Raw genomic sequence first — 17,667 nt, 5'->3', positions numbered from 1 at the left:
GTTAAAAGAATCAGACAGCAGGTGATGTGAAAGACCCTTGCTTAGATCCCAGAGAGCTGCTGCCAGTCAGAGTAGAGAATACTGACCTTAACAGACCGATGGTCTGATGCTGTATAAGACAGCTTCATGTGTTCAGCATCCCAACCATTCTAAGCCTTTGTAGCAAAAACAACTAGTGTAGACATATCCTCAGTAACAAAGCTATGGAAGACTTCTCTGACCTCTGTAGATGCTTGCATCAAACCAGTAAAGGAGACGCATATTCCCCCCAGTCCTATAATGGGGAGTATTCACACTAGGGAGCTTGTCTGTCCTGAGCTATGACTGCCTTCCATTGTCCCACTGGAGTGATGGTCTGCATGATGCAAGAGGTCAAATATGCGATCTGCTCTCTTCAAAACCGTTTCACCCTGTCCGAATTCCTGTAACTTTATCAGTATGAATGGTCTTTTTTTCAATGTGCAGAAACATTTTCCGTATCACACAAGAGAGGGGTAAGAGGGCCAAAGGCGTGGAGAAGAGAAATGCCCCATCAGTGAAGTCAAAGGACAGTCCTCACCCGACAGCTTCTGCCCTCGCACAAACACACTCCCGTTTCGGCTCAGTTTCGACTTGGATTCTGATCCAGACCTGCCCAGGTTGAATATGGACTTCCATTTCTTGGATTTTGTAGATAATTTTCTCCTGGAAGAGAAAAGGGATAAGGGATTCAGAAATCCTTAATCATGAAGGCAGGGAACTTCTCAGTCTCTCTCTCATCTGCTTCACTTTCAGGTCTTTCTTTTACAACCTACCATGTTTTAAAACAAATTCTAACAATTGCAAGTTATAGTTTTCCAAAGCTTCATGCCAGAGGCCTTTAAGTGACATACGGAAGAAGGACCCAAATCCCCATTCCTTTTTCAGTGGGAAGAATAGAAGGTACTAATACCCTTACAAAAAACAACAACCCAAAAAAACGCTAAGCACTAAAGTTTATTCTTATTTCAAGATTCAGGTTTTTGAACAATCTTGGGTCAGTTCTTACGGTCGCCTTCGCTGATGGTGGAGCCTTCCACCAACACAAGGAACCTTCCTCCAGTGGAAGAGACGTGTCCCACCAGCAAAAAGTTCCTCATGTTTGAAAGCTCCAGTGCCAGCAGAACAGATTCTTAAGATCCAACCCATGGAATTTACTTGAACAGGATTCTTGTAAGACAGAGCGGCATCTCTCAAGACGAGGGCTAACGACTGACTAAGGAAATCTGAAAATGATGTATGAGTTTTAACTGATTTGTTAATTAACTGATTACATTCGCAATTGAATAAAAGCAATCTTTTCTAAAGCAAAAAAGAAGAAGCATACTTCCTTTGTTTATTACTGATGCACATACGTGCATCATAGCAGGCATCGTCTTTAGCGAGGCACTCCCTCCTGGCTGTGAGAGAAGGACCGCTGCTTTTAAGAAGCTCTCTGCCATCTGCAGTTTTCATAAGCACATAAATGTGTGTTTGTGAATATGTGTATACACACGCACATACTCACATTTGCTGCCCTATGAATCACAGCAACTGATCAAAAGTTTTCCATCACTTCATCTAACCAGTACGCAGATTAAACAATGCAGCCCAAGATTTCATCCCTCCCATGCTGAATGCAGCCTCCCAGCCATGCATCATGACCTACTGAGTGCTCAATAATAAGCCTCCTGTTCTGGCTGTCAGTCTGGAAACGCAAAAGCAGGACTGACGGGCTGCATTTATCAGGCGGGGGGGGGGGGCTCACATGCTGTGCAGGCCTACTGTACTGATTACTGAGCTAATGTATTGGGATCATTGAGAAGAAGCAATATACAAACAATATTATATTCTCATCTTGCCACTGGGGAAATGAATCTGAGAGACAGGATCATTGCAACCCACACATATGTTTTATTGCATGTGTATGCTCCAGGAAGCAAAGTTTGGCCTTTGGTTCCCAATGCATGTACATGCTGATAAATATAATAAATATATGTGTGTGGTCATCACTTGTAATACATATGTTGGTTGCACATTAAACACAACAAGTGTGGAATGGCTACCTTCACGGTTTGTGGACAAGCTGACACCTGACAGCCTTCTCAGGATTCATAAACTAGTTCCTGCAGTCTCAGACAGAGGTCACAATCTAGTGTTCACATGAAGCTGCCTTACAGTGAGTCAGACCCTTGGTCCACCAAGGATGGTATAGTCTACTCTGACTGGACAGGGCTCTCTAAGGTCTTGGGTCTAGATCTTGCACATTACTGACTATCTGATCCTTTCAGCTGGAGGTACTGAAGATTAAACCTGGGTCTTTCTTGCAAAGCAAATGCTTTACCACTAAATCACAGTCCCTCCCCAGTGGCTATAATCTACTAGGTAATACAGATGGTGCTGTATCAAAGATGCACACACCACAATTTAAATAACTAAAAAGGCAGTGCTAACAACTTCATCAAGGTCAGATGACATCAGTGTTTCGTGAGCCATCTAGCAATAATTTCTGCACTATGCAAGAGGAATGAAGAGTGGATCTTATCGACCATCTTTCACCCACAAGAACAAGTGCTGCATCTGAGAGAGGCGCGAAGATGGATATTGCTTGTGCAGTTGAGACAGGTCACCAGCAGGTGGCTCACTTCTAACAGCCTCTCCAGGCCTGTCAGCATTCGGTTCACGTCGATCAAACATTCTAAATGAAGCAAAGCACCAAAAGCAATTCCTCCAGAACAAGCCTACATCCCTCTCTTTTACTAAACAGTAAAAGACCTGACATTGGCGAAGGACCAGAGCTCAGCTGCTATGCATATGCTTTGCGTGCATAAGGTCCCAAGCATCTCTGCCTAAAATAATTTCAAGGAACAGGGCTGGGAAAGACGTCTGCCAAAGACTTTGAAGAGCTGGTGCAAAGATGGCAGGACCTTCAGATATCGTTTATGGGTAGAATATCTACCATAAAAATGAATATACTTCCACGGATACTATTTCTAGCACAGTGTATTCCAATACTTAAAAATAACAAACTCTTTGAAGATTTAAATAAAATAATAAGAAACTTCATATGGCAAGGAAAAAGACCTAGAATTAAATTGAAGATGTTCAGAGAAAAAACAACTAGGGGAGGATTGAGTCTCCCAGACTGGAATCTGTATTACCAGGCAGCCTCAATGGGATGGATAAGAGATTGGATCCTATTGGAAGATAAAAGATTACTGATGCTAGAAGGATACGATCTACACATGGGCTGGCACGCCTATGTGTGGTACGACAAAGACTATAAATTGAAAAGCTTCCTAAACCACACAGTAAGGGGCCCTCTAATGAAAATCTGGAAAAGTATAAAAGGAAAATATTACGAGAAAATACCTAAGTGGGTTTCACCCCTAGAGGCTTTTATATTGCCTGCACTGATAACCGAAAATAAAAAGATAACTTACAAAGACCTATTGAACAAAGAAAATGAATTGAAATCATGGCAAGAATTGCAAAAAATGAACCTAAACCTTACAATATGGGAAAGAAATCAACTAATCTCAAGATTCACTAAAGATAAAAAATCAAAAATCTACACTGAAGAGACACGATTAGATAAGAAATGGTTGAGAGGAAAAGAAAAACTGATGCAGAAAATATATAACTTCTTGCTAGAAGAAGAAAAAATAGATCAGTGGAAGAAACCACCAATGACTAATTGGGAAACCGACCTGGGGCGAAAATTAGAAAAAGAAGACTGGGAAAAAACATGGAAGTCGATAAAACTCCTAAGAGCCACATCATATAAAGAAAATATAATAAAAATGGCTTATAGATGGCATTGGACGCCAGACAGACTCCAAAAATGCTATAAAAATGTCTCAGGAATCTGCTGGAGATGCAAACATAACATAGGAACATATTTCCACATTTGGTGGAAATGTGATAAAATTCAGAGGTTTTGGAAAAGCATTAAACAAATGATAAAAGATGTGTTAGGTATAGACATTCCGTTCACACCAGAAATTTTCTTACTAAATATTATCCCAGATGGGCCAAAATATAATGAAGTATGTATTATTGTTTACATAGTCACACTGTCGAGAATATGTATAGCTAAGAACTGGAAATCTGATTGTATACCGAGTATGGAAGATTTAATTAGCACTCTCTTTAATATAATTGAAATGGATAAATTAAACATGTTTTTGGCGGGTAAAACGGAAGAAAAATTTAAACAGAAATGGCAAAAAGCCATAAAATGGTACGAGGAAAAAGTTAAATCCAGAACCCCCTCCTAATTGTTGAAAAACAGGGGCAAATTTATGCATGCTATGTATGTTATGGAAAACTGAAAATAAAAATTTAAAAAAAAAAAAAAAAAAAAGAGCTGGTGCCAAGCAATACTTGGCAAGACGGAACCATCCTCTGTCTCCATTTCATGCATTCATACCACCCTGAGAAAGCGGCTCAGGCTGCTGAACATTAAATTGTATATGAATTACTATTATTATTCTCTCGGCAACGTTGAGGTGCAAAAATGGAATGCAGAGCATAAGGAAGAGGCCCGTCTGTCTTTTATGTAACAGATCTACCAACCTACATAGCTATTGGCCTATCAGGGTGGTATAGAAGATTGTCCCCTCTTCCATTTTATCTTCCCAACAACCCTGTGAGGTAATTTAGGCTGAAAGAGAGAATTACTTTCCCAAGGTCACTCAGCAAGTTTCATAGCTGAGGCATGATTTCAGCCCAGGTCCCCTGACTCTAATCTGGCCCACTAGCCACTATGCCATACTAGCCTGTCAGCATGGGACCACTTACTTGCCGTCTGGCAGGTCAAGTACTGTGTGAAAGAGCGAGCCCGTGACAGGGACAACTTCAGGCAAACTGTTCTCCCTCCTCTCCTTGCGGGCAGGGTGGCAAGCTGACAGGCTTCGGGCCTGAGCTTCCTCCAGGCTCACCAGCTTCATGGGAAGAGAGGCGGAAGGCAGCGTCAAGCTCTTCACAATGGGCTTGTTCTCTGGAAAGCAGGAAGGAAAAGTGACAGACTCCTTGTCTCCCGTGGTGGTGGGTGAGGAGGAAAAGGGTAGGGGAGAAGGGAAGGTTCTTAATAGATCTCGCAAACATTTCCTTTCTGACTAAGCACTTAGAAGTGAAAACAAGGTTTAGAATCGTGGTTTGCTAGTAAAATGTTCTTCTTTCCCAGCAGTCTGATCCAGTGCCCTGGTTTTCCATCCCAGCAGGTCCTTGGTCACCAGCCAGACTACACAGTCCTTTGGTATGCATCTTCTGAGGACTGGGCCAAAGGGATCCCTGGTGCACTGAACTCTGAGAAGACTCCACCCCAGAGGTGGCCTCTGAGGCGAAAGGGCCTCCTCTGCCCACTCCCAATTGTTTCAGGGAATTTGTTTTGAGACCATCCTCCCCTCCCCATTAATGACAGCTATGGTTATTGAGAAGAGCCAAAACGCCAATCCTGAAACTCAAAGAAATACTGTTAAAAAGGGGAAAAAACCCAGAAGTTCCCTAATTCCAAGGAGGGTACTTTACAGATTTAGCAAGTGAACAGCACAAGGGATGGTAAAAGATGTTCTGTCACCACAAACACCCTTTGCAGAGCAGCACTGGAGAAAAACAATACAAAATAAAAGCCAGAGAAAACTGTGGGGAAATGGGGTGTGTGTGTCTGCACACTTGCTTTGAACTGCTGTGCTTACCAAGTATGGTCCTTGTTGAAGAAGAAGAAGAGATTGGATTTATCCCCCACCCTTCACTACCCAAAGGTGCCTCAGAGCAGCTTACAAACTCCTTCCCCTTCCTCTCCCACAACAGACCCCCTGTGAGGTAGGCGGGGCTGAGAGAGCTCTTGACCGAACCTGTTCTTTTTTCAAGAACAGCTCTTATCAGAACTATGGCTTGCCCAAGGTAATCCAGCCAGGTGCAAGTGGAGGAGTGGGGAATCAAACCCGGTTCTCCCAGATTAGAGTCCATGCACTTAACCACTACACCAAACTGGCCAGATCAATATCTTTCAGATATATATGGCTCACATTTTATGGAATGCCCTTTTCAAGAAGGTCTACAGAACTCTCTCCCTACCTGTTTTCTCCAGGTTCCACAAAGTAATCCTTTTCGGGAAGGCTTTTGGTGATTAACAGCAAATATCCTGGTTTATTATCGTCATCTGGATAATCATCCAGGATAATCGTCCAGGATTTATGGTTGGTGCTTGTTGTCAGGTGACTGGCTTTAATTTTTTTAACTGATACTGTGTTTTAAACTTTGTTACTTCTAGAGAGGTGGGGCGTGTGTGTGTTTTTTTAAGTTAAAAAATTTAAAAGCTTTTGGTAGGTTTGGAAATCTTCACTGTTGACATGGAAGAAAATAGTTCACAAAGACTCACCCTCAGTCTCCTTTGGTCTGGCAGAGGCATGGTCATTAAAGAGTTCATCCATGTGGTTCAAGATAAACTCAATTACCAACTGCTGGACCCGCACCTCCAGGAACGCTGCGTCTCCATTGCATCCCACAGCCTCAATTTCCTTTGACCTGTACCACAGTAAGGGGGACATCTGTGAGAAGAGTGAGGCACTGCTTGTGAGGAAGGGAACACATCTGACAACCTTCATGTGGCCTGTCTATAGACTCCCAACAGATATATATCATATTACTGCGAAAGACATTTTTATCTATTAACTGCAGATAGTGCCACCTCTCCAAGTTCTCTCATTTCGATTTCCCTGGTGACTTTCCTCCATAAATGTACACACTTTGGAGCTTAAACACTTTTCTCTCTTTTACTCTTCTCTATGCAGAATACCTAAGATTGGGAGATGTCAAATGAAACCCAGGTTTCTATTTGCATAAGAAAAGCACAGTAACCTGCTGATGGGAAGGATGGGTGCTGGTGGTTCAAGTTAATCCCTCAAGTCCAAAAAACCATTTTCATTACCACTGTTGTATAGCAAATACATTTGTACATAAGACAGCCAACCTCCAAGTGGCTGCTGATGATCTCCTGGGAAGACAGCTGATCTCCCGGCAACAGAGATCAATGGCCTCTTTGGAAGGTGGACTCAAGGGCATTATACTCCACTGAAGTCTCTCCCCAAACCCTACCCTCTGTAGGCTACACCCTCCAAATCTCCAGGAATTTCCCAACATGGAGCTGGCAATCTTATTTGTGTATATTATACAGTCAGCCAACCACAGAGTCTATGCTTGACTCAGTTTGCTCAGCTTGCTTAGCTAACCATGAGCAATGCTTTTGGTGAAGTGTCCATAATCTCGTTGAGCCCATGGGCACTTCTGGAATTTTGAAACGGGGAGCGGGTGTCACCACAAAAAATGGTTGCCATGAAGGAACACAAAATGATATGATGGGGAGCTGGGACCCATCTCCAAACAGTGCGAGCTGAACAACCTCTTCCAATGGAGGCAACTGCTTCTGAATGGGTGCTCCCTGAGACACAACGAGGGTATCTACTATTCCAGTGAGATAGACGGAAGACAGGACTGGCTCTTTGTTTGAGAGATTTGTTGTCAAAGAAGCAAACGGGCATCAGGAAACCTATTGGTGGATATCACGGTGCCCACAGGAACCACATTGGGGACCACTGCCTGAGGCGAAGTGGGTGACAGAATTTGGTACAGATTGTAGTTATTATATTTTGCCCTTTTGGAGAATGTTTACTCTTTTTGTACTTGCCAGAATCATAACAACCTCGTCTTGCACTTCTGATTGTACCCTGCTACTCAATTCAGCTAAGTAGAGGACTGTCCTCTGGTGCAAGGAGGAAGGATTGTTGTGTCAAAGGAAAGTCTTGCACTCAGCTGAGTGGAGAATTAGGATGCAGCCCACTGTCTATGCATTTGTGCTTTGTGAATTTTTGCCCACAGCTTTGGGTTAACCATTTGAGCTTAACCATTTGAATACATGAACACATGAAGCTGCTTTTTACCAGGTCAGACCACTGGTCCTTCAAGGTCAGTATTGTCTACTCTTACTGGCAGCAGTTCTGATGAAGAGGTCTTTCACTTCACCAATTACTTGATCCTTTTAACTGGAGATACCACAGATTGAATCTGGGATCATCTGCATTCAAAACAGATGGTTTACCACTGAACCACAGCCCCTCCCCCTGCACCAACTACTTCAAGGCAAATGCTTGACTGCGTTCCATGTTCCCATTATTCATTCTAGTAAAAGGTACAACATTGTGAGGTAACACATTTGGTTTGTCTTTTCCCTTATTCATGGTTATAGGCTCTTCACAACCTCTGCCACACTAAATGTAAACCTAAAGTGTGGATTTTGTGGTAACAGTAAAGTTTATCCAGAAGGCTGAGTGGGAACAGTTAATGGAAACCTAGTTGGGAAGTCATGGAACTTGCTAATGGAATGCTCACCCTGGAAAAGCCACTTGGATGTGATATTGTTCCAGGCTGGAAGGGAAGGCCTGGGAGAGAGTTCAGGGAAATGATGGCATGCCAAATTTCCTCCCCCAAACCAGCTGAGCAGTGAACATGATCAGAGCTACGGGGTATATGCCCAGCCATTCCCACAAAGGCTCTTGTTGCTTAAGCTGCATCCCTGAGGGAGACTTGAAAGGCTTGAAGCATGGGGCTTAAGGAACTCACAGATGTGATCTGCATCCTATAGCAATCAGTGATAATATTCCCACTGATTTCACTGGGCCCACATTCAATCTTAGGTAGTTTATGGCCCAGTCCTTTGAGGCAGTGAACCGAAGAATCAATTCATAGAATAACAAACAGTATGTTTTCTTTTTATACCACTCTGAGGAGAATGCCTGCTTTTCTGCAATGAGAGCTGGTACGTTCCAGGTCACACAGGATATTGGCACAAAAGACCTTTGGTGGTTGTAACGATGGAGGCCTCAGGAGTTGTAGAGCCAGCCCAAATGTGCAGTACCCAATATGTCTTGCTGTGGGTGGTGGTGGCAGTTCTCACAAACAGTTCTACTCTCCAGGCAACATATTGCTCTTCAGCTGCCGCATCGCAGCAGCACAAAAGTCTGCTGCAGTTGCTACAGCTTAAGCTGATCTGTAGGATTTAGCTTATCTCTGAGCAGACCCATCACATCAAACCAAGATCAAGTAGGGATGGAAAGGAAAGCATCAGTTGTGAACACCACAATTCATTTTGATGGATTTTGTGTGTCCGTGCTTTTTTTATGGCTGCCTCATGTTTTCCATGGCCCCACCGCTAACCGCCAAGCCAATCTCTGCTCTTCCACCCCCCTCAGGAGAAGCAGGGAAGCTGTTTCTTATCTTGACATGCCAAAGTGTTCCTGAAGGAATTATCTCTGGGCAATGGATCCTTTGTAAAGTTAATGGCTGGAGTGCTAGATAAAACTCAGAGGGGACTTTGCAGAAGGATAGCCATGTAAGGAAAAGCATGGCTGTGCCTCCGGCTTTTTTAATTGTTCTCCTTGGGACTCGGATTTTTAAAGAGAATCTGACTTCAACAAATAGCAGTTGGAATGAAGCTTTTCCCCCCCAGCAATGTGTGCATAGTATATTTGATATCACTTGTAGTCATGGGACCAGCTCTATCTGAGTTACAGTAGTAAAGAATGAGTTTGTTTATTCAGGGATATTTGGCCAGAGGCCAATGTGCCTAATTTTGTCATACAACTTCTTCTGCTATCTTCGTCCTGGGCCACCTGTCTATGTAACAAGTATTCTTTCACATCACTATTTGTGGCTCAAAAATTGCCAGCATACACACAATGGGCGCACAGTTGTCCAGGTACTTCTTTTTCATAAGACCCATTAAAATGGATGGGACTTGTCCAGCTGTTCTGGTGAAACTCACACTTATTTCATTGCGTCTCTGAAGAAACATACCTTGACAACAATATCCAGAATATTCACAGAATATTCCCAAACTTACCTGTGGTCAGCAATTGAATTGTTCTCTCCGCTTCTAAGAGCTATTCTGGTTGCTCAGGAAATGGGTGGGGAAAGCAAGAAATGTACTTTCTATTTCAGATGTGAAGAAAATATTTATAGATTTCCCCCTTGGTAAAATCCATAAGTCTCCATGGAATACAGAGTGTTCTATCTATCTATCCATCCATCCCCCACTTTCCTCTCCAAGAGGGACACAAAATGACTTATAGCACTCTCTCCTTCCATTTTATCCTGACAACAGCAAATCGGTATGGTAGGTTAGGCTGAGAGAGAGTGACCAGCCCAAAGTCACCTATGGCTGATTGGGGATTCAAACCCAGGTCATCTAAATTCTAGTTCAGCACTCTGACCACAACACTACAACTCCAATCTATTTTCACATGTGTGGTAAGCTCTGAAATGAGCTGTAGCATTTCAGACTACAAAGAATGGTTTGCAGTGCAAGCACCATCCAACATGCAACTGTCTGGTAGCCGTAAAACTCCATTTCCCTACTTCTTACTCTCCAAGTGCCCTCTGCTGAGCACAAGAGTGGCCCTCCAAAGCTTGACAGGCAGCTCTGGCTGGCAACAAGGGACTTCCCATCCTGCTCTATGGGAGCAGAATGGAGATATACCCTCCCCCCCCCAGCTCACACTCAGCTGCTTTCACTTCGCAGCAGGCAGTTAGGCAGAGAGGGAGTAGCTACTATTAGAGGCAGAGAGGAAAGGAACTGGAAGTCTGTGTGAACAGTGTTGGTGCTTCAGGGTTCTGAGACACCTGTCCCTCTGCTATAGCCAGGCAGAGGGGCTCAGCCAGTGGGCAGCCCAGGGACGTCCTCTGCAAGTTTGATGCCTCTAGCTTACAGGAGGTCTGTTTGACACACTCCTAAGAAAGCCCTTTCCTGAGGGCACCTGCTTTGGGGGGGCTGTAATTCGCCCCCCAAATCCAATCCTCACCAAGCTTGGAGAGCAGGAAGAGGAGAGTCAGCTGGAGACTCACGGCCAGCTTGGTGTCTCTAACCCACAGGGGGGCCGTTCTGCCACACCACAAACCTCACAAGCCACAATGGGTAGTCTGGGAGTTGGATGCTGATTTAATATTATTTTCTTTCAGCTGGATTGCTCCAGTAAGTAGCTCTCTGTTCTTCAATCTGCAGCTCTCCAGCATTCCCACAAACTGGCCTCACCTTCTGAAAAAGAACGGGAAAGGCTCATACCCTACCTGAGCAGGTTAGGGGCCCACACCAAGGCCAGATTCCTGGTGTGCATGTTGGTCATGCTGCTGAAGGATGCTAGATGAGTCAAGTGCTTGATCAGGTATTCCAGTGTCCTGCAATGATTTGGTGAAATGAATAAAATGACTCTCTCGCTTGAAGCTTTGTGCAAATATCATACTCTACTGGCTGCATGCAGAAGGCAGGGGACAAGGATGCCAGGAGTTCCCAGGCCCAAAAGCCACACGGGAAGCATCTTGACCAAAGAATGCCTTTGCTCCTGATGCTGTGCCACCAACCACATCCCTTTCACTGTCAGTTTCTTCAGCCCATATTTTTTCTCCTACCCATTCGCAGTCAGTCTGCGGCTTCTGCCCTCTGGATCAGGGGCTGGGAGGGGAGGACTCCTCAAAACGCCCCCAATTGCTTTCTGTTTCAGGGACTAACAGATTATCCCAGACACATCTGAGGATTCATTCTATCTTTACTCGCAGGGTTCTGTTCTGATGTTGTATCAAATATGACACAACTTCAGGATAAAAGGAGTCAAGGGAGAGTGCTCCTCCCCTTTTCCCCAGCATTCATGGCACATGCAGGCCTCACAAAGCCGCCTTAGATTGAGTCAGACCATTGGTCCTATCAAGGTCAGTTCTTCCTACTCTGACTGGGATGGAACTCCAGAGTCTCAGGAAGGAGTTTTCCCATCATCTACTATCTGGTCATTTTAACTGGAGGTACCAGGTATTGAACCTGTAACACCATCTGCATGCAAAACAGATGCTCTATTACTGAGCCAGAATGCCATCTTTCAAATGAGTTTCACTAATACTGTATTTGCTTGCTTCAGTTTACTAAATTGTTCTACTTGTTATTTTTATTGTTAAGTTCTTTTTTTTTAATGCCACTAGTCCCATAGGTGCATAGTTCTGTGCCTCCAAGTATCCAGGATCCCAGGTAAAGTGCACCTACATGGTAAAACATAAAATGAAAACAATAATAAGAGGAATCTCTTCAGAACAATCCCTTGGTCTATTATATGCTCAGAAATGGAAATCCTTAGTGATACCTACAATAGAAAAATGGATGGTGAAGATGATGGAACTTGTGGAAATGGCTAAATTGACTTCTTTGATCAGAGAAATGACATTAACTACATTTATAGCTAACTGGAAACTCCTGGTGGACTTTTTGCACGAAATGGAAAAAATGAACTGATGATCTATGGGTCTGAAGATTAAGACAAGAAAAGAATTATAGACAAAAGAGAGGTTTTTTCATGTATGTATATTTAGACTGAATGAATAGGGAATTAAGTTGTGCTAGCTGTAGATGAAAGTTGAAATATATTCCCTTCTTTTTTTCCTTCCCCCCTCTCCCCCCCCCATTTTCTTTGCTTTGGGGGGGGGTCTGAATTCTTTTGAGTGTGTGTGTAATGTATTCTGCTTAAAATTTAATAAAACTTGTAACCGTAAAAAACAGTCCCTTAGTATGTTGGAAACATGAAAGCCTAAACAATTTGGTGCAGGGGAGAGATGCAGAATGTGGCTTTTTTTTTTTTTTTTGCCCATTCCTATGGAACAGAAGATCAGAATTGTGTTCTTCTTAACTGAAGAAGACAAAATATTGTAACTTCTTTCTTGACTAGTCCTTTGTGTGCCAAAAAAGTAAAAACATTTTTTAAAAAAATATTATTGCACACAAAAAATTAATTTGGAAGAATCCTTTTTTTAAAAAAAATAAAAAATTCTGTGCAGTAGAAGAATCTAACCACATTCTTGTAAATCATAAAATCAAACAAAACCAATCAGAAACCCTTTCAAAATGGGCACAAATGGCAGAGTGGAATCTAGGGGCTCCAGAAGGCTTCTTAAGAAAGATCCTGGCAAAGTAAAGAGAGGGAACAAACACACTCGCCAGGCCAAAGCTACACACGATCCTTCTACTTCCTACCACAGTAGATATCACCAAGATCACTTTCCATATGTCTTAGAAGTAGGAGTTCTACCTGTAATGAGACGGCGGAAGTTCCTGGATGGCATTCTGAATTTGGACCAATTGCTCTTCCTCCGGAAAGCTTGAAACTGCCTCCTGCAGGGACATGGTCAAGAAGAAAGTGGTCAGAAAACAGAGAAATTAAGCTAGGGAAGAGGCAATGATTGGTGGGCCCAAGGGGTACTGATTGAATCTCATCATGCTGGGAGATTCAGTCAGAACACAAGAGCGTCAGGGAGGAGAGGAAAGTCACACGGCAGAGGAAGAGCTGCTAGGCATCGAAGCATTTGCAGTGGAAATGTGCTCCAAACACATTTAGCCTTAGAGCTATACCTCCATGCCTCCCTTCTCAATGACTGAGCAAAAGATAAAATAAGCAACAAAACAAAGGGTCACAAAACAGTGAGTGAATTTAAGAGGCAAGCTAGAATGAAAGACTTAAAAAAAAATCTTTAAAAGTTCCGATAGCTGAGGTACGTGACTTTTCTGAATTAAAGCTAGAGGCATGCATCGCTCTTACTTCCAGTGTGTAAAAAGGACAGAGACACCAATCTGAATAGCAACAATGCTTTTTAAAATATTTATGATGTACATCAACGGCTAGGTGCTTTACAGTGATTATATTACAAGGAACAAACCCTGCCTGTGGGCCTAATTAGTAATTAAATGAATTATGCTTTATTTTATTAGAATTCAAGTTGTTGGCAGGGACTAGTTCTTGCTTTGTACGGCACCTAGCGCTAATATCGCGGGCTGTACAAATAAATAATCATCATGAAGTCTGATTCCTACGGCAGCGTTCCAAGTGTAATCCAGAAGGCTCGAAACCTCCAGCCACATCCTAGCCATGTTTATTCAGAAGCGAATCTCACCAAACTCCTCAGTAACTGTGCTTAAGAGATGCTTTAAACTGTTATCAAGCATTAAGAAAGTGACTGTTGTGCAGCAGCAGAATCAAAATGCTTTGTCGATGTGGTGTAGTGGTTAAGAGTGTCGGGCGAGGATCTGGGAGACCTGCATTTGAATCCCTTCTCTGCCGTGGAAGCTCACTGGGTGACCTTGGGCCAGTCACACCCTCTCAGCCTGACCTACCTCATAAGATGTTGTGTGGATGAAATGGAGGACAGAAGTGAGGTGTAAGTTGCTTTGGATCCCCATCGGAGAGAAAGGCAGGGTATAAATGAAGTAAATAAATAAACAGGCAGGCAGGGCGTTTGCAATCGACTTCCAACTCTTGTCAATATTCTAGTGCTTTGTACCTACCTCACAGGGTGTCTGTTGTGGGGAGGGGAAGGGAAAGGAGTTTGTAAGCCGCTCTGAGACTCCCTTGGGTAGTGAAGGGTGGGGTATAAATCCAATCTCCTCTTCTTCTTCTTCTTCTTCTTCTTCTTCTTCTTCTTCTTCTTCTTCTTCTTCTTCTTCTTCTTCTTCTTCTTCTTCTTCTTCTTCTTCTTCTTCTTCTTCTTCCTCCTCCTCTTGCTCTGCACTGTTTTGTGCTCTGGTAACATGAAGGTTGTGATGAACAGGGAGGGGGGAGAAGCCAGTCCTGCTGCCACGGAGCCTGACTCCAGCCCAACTGAGAATCCCCTTTCCAAAGAATACCGGCATTGGAATTATTTTTTTATTTGTGATGGGCTTTAATTCCTGTAAGCCACTCTAGGAGCTAACATTTGACTGAAAAGTGGGCTAAAGTATAAATGATAAATGATAAATGTGCACGATTTTCATCTAATAGGGAAGAAGCTACCTTCTGTCCTTCCCTAAACCCTTTCAAAATAATATTGATCTCTAACACCTTTATCCCACCTCTTCCTCTGAAGGTGCTTAAGGTGGTGTCACATGGTCCTCTCCTTCCTAGTTTATCCACACAACAATCCTGTGAGGTAGGTTAGGCTGAAAGTGAGTGACTAGCCCGGGGTCACCCAGTAAGCTTCACTGGCAATGTGGGGTTTTGAACCATGAATTTCACATAACAACCCTGCTAGGTAGGTCAGGCTGAGAGACAGAGGACCTGGTTCAGTTAACTACAGGGCTTTTTGTGTAGAAAAAGCTCAGAACTCATTAGCATAATAGGTCACACCCAATAGCAGAAACTCATTAGCGTATTGGGTCACACCCCTGACAGCACCACTCATTAGCATATTAGGCCACACCCACATGTTACCAGACGTATGGTCATCCAGCCACACCAACCTTTTGCTTCTTATTCTGTTTACCTTGTTTGTTGTCAAAACCCAGAGCTTTTTTTTGTAGCAGGAACTTCTTTGCATGTTAGGCCACACACCCCTAATGTAGCCAATCCTAATGAGTTTCTGCTGTTGGGTGTGGCCTATTATGCTAATGAGTTCCTGCTGGGCATGGCCAACTCAGGAGCCAGCCGGAACTCCGTTCCTGTGCGTTCTTGCCCCCCAAATAGCCCTGGTTAACTACATGGCAGAGGGTGGTTTCGAACCAGCTTTCACTAGTCCTTGTCAGACCCCCAGCAGTGCAATCCAATGGAGAGTTACTCTGGGAATCGGGTGGAGCAATTCCATCTAGGACTGCACTGTGGGAAACATCTCATCTCTTTCATGGCTTCGTCCAGTTTCTTCTTCCTGCTTCCCGCAGCTCACATTCCAGAGCACCTGGTTTGTCAGGATGGAAAGAGAGGTCAGGATTTGGGGGAGACCCTCTGCGCTGAGTCACTGGTCTGGGCATTCCTCAGGATAGGAAGCATGCTCAGACCAGCAGCTCAGGCAGGGATGCGGAAGCTGTCTGTCCCTACAGGAATGTCATTCTGCTGCTTCTCTGTACCAGCTGTGCTTAGAGTTCAGTCATGTCAGGCCTATGAATGCTGTCAATGTGCCTGCCCCCGCTCTCCTGTGGGTGGATACTTCGGGGCTACCAATTAATGTCTCATGGCATATTAGCATTTCTCTAACAACGGAGTCGTGTGCTGCGTCACACAGTCTGGGAAACTTGGCTGTACACCAAACCAGTCCAATGACTCACCCAGTCTAATAGTAATGCTACTAAAAAAAATGGTTGAAGACTTTAGTTGGCTACACTGAAGTTTGGGGTGGAAACCCTTTGAATTAGTGTCCTCACTTGTAAAAAAACCACCAACAAAACCGAAACATCTCTTTATAGTATTAAATACATGGAAATCTCTGTCATTTTTCAAACTCTGATGGATTTGCTAAAAAGGCAGACAAGAAAGTACAAAGTACAGAAAGAAAATGTACCTTTTCCCTTTTTTTCTTTTAGTATAATTTTAAAAAAAGAAAAAAGGAAAAGAACTCCCAGTAAAATATATGGGTTGTAGGGGTCCCCAAGATAGCAAGAATCAAAACACTAAAATATTTCACCATTAAAACAACATTTAAAATAAAGTATATATAAAATAATTCAACAAAAACATATAAACACACACAACACCACATCCAGGCAGGGGGAACAATAAGAGTTACTGGGGGGTTGCCAAACAAGCCTTCACCTTTTGGTAGAGGGAGATAGATGATTCCAGGGGTCATTTCGTAGAAAAAGATGCAAGGAAGCCCCGCGAAGGCCCTCCCTGGCCCCAGGCAGGGGTGGGGAGAGGCAGGGAGGCAGCAACTCACCCTCCCTCTTCTCCTGCCTCCTCCTGGCTGAATGAGGGCTGGAAGCGGGGCGGCCGGAAGCAGGGGGCGGGGCTTCATCATGTGCCCCCCCGTACCTCACCCGGGGGAACTGCGATCCCCCGCGTTCCCCCCCGAAATGACCTCTGGATGATTCTCCTGGGGCAGTGGTGTAAAGTGCCATCAAATCTTCCCCTCCCCAAATGCTGTCCTTCTCAGGCTGGACCCCCCCCCCCAATCCCCCGGTATTCCCCAACCCTGATCTGGAAACCCTAAGGACTGTAAATTAAACACTTATGGCAACAACCACTTTAGGAGTATAATGTATAGTTGGGTAGATGTGTATTTGGCTTTTCAGGCAGTGTCCCATTGAATTGACCATTCCTAGAGCACTTCGTTCTCACAACACGTCAGCGAGAAAAGGTCTTTTATTCTATTTGTTTATTTACTTCATTTATAGTCCACCTTTCACACTGAGATTTTACAGAGTAAATGAAATGGGATGAAATGATTTGGCCAAGAACAGCTGGGAACCAAGGATTTAGAAGCCCAATAAAGCCATTAAGGTGGAAACAAAGATTCAAGCACATTATGCAGGCCAAAGTCTGCAGTAGAGTAACAGTATATCTGTTAATCATCTTTTTAACTCTAGGAACAAAGACATCGATTTCCATGACAGAATTTTTGGCCTATTTCTCTGATGCCCGCCCCCCCAATCTGCCTACAACTTTAACTCCCTGAGGGAGATTATCAACAAGTCCCTCTTAGAGGGGCAGTTCCCTGGGGCACTCAAGGAAGTGATGGTCCGCCCTCTCCTGAAAAAACCTTCTTTAGACCCGGCTAAATTGGCCAACTATCGGCCGGTCTCTAATTTGCCCTATTTGGGCAAATTAATTGAGAGGGCGGTGGCGATACAGCTGCAGGGCTTTCTGGATGACACTTCTGTCCTTGACCCCTTCCAGTCTG

The 17,667-nt window shown here is 43.8% G+C and overlaps 1 protein-coding gene across 1 annotated transcript in view; it reads right to left on the bottom strand.

Annotated features, from left to right (window-relative positions):
* Nucleotides 1-17,667, bottom strand: part of ARHGAP31 (Rho GTPase activating protein 31) — a 131,172-nt gene that overhangs the window by 14,547 nt on the left and 98,958 nt on the right. The window contains exons 4-8 of the mRNA XM_015406123.1: nt 13,119-13,201; nt 11,122-11,229; nt 6,383-6,528; nt 4,801-4,999; nt 560-684 (exon numbers count right to left, since the gene is read on the bottom strand). Of these exons, the coding sequence (XP_015261609.1) occupies nt 560-684; nt 4,801-4,999; nt 6,383-6,528; nt 11,122-11,229; nt 13,119-13,201 (661 nt within the window). The remainder of the gene's footprint in view (nt 1-559; nt 685-4,800; nt 5,000-6,382; nt 6,529-11,121; nt 11,230-13,118; nt 13,202-17,667) is intronic.

This window comes from Gekko japonicus, unplaced genomic scaffold, assembly GCF_001447785.1.
Source record: "Gekko japonicus isolate JY-2015 unplaced genomic scaffold, Gekko_japonicus_V1.1 scaffold919, whole genome shotgun sequence".
NCBI lineage: Eukaryota > Metazoa > Chordata > Lepidosauria > Squamata > Gekkonidae > Gekko > Gekko japonicus.
Note: the sequence above shows the minus strand (reverse complement) of the source record. Positions and strands in the feature narration are given on the sequence as shown.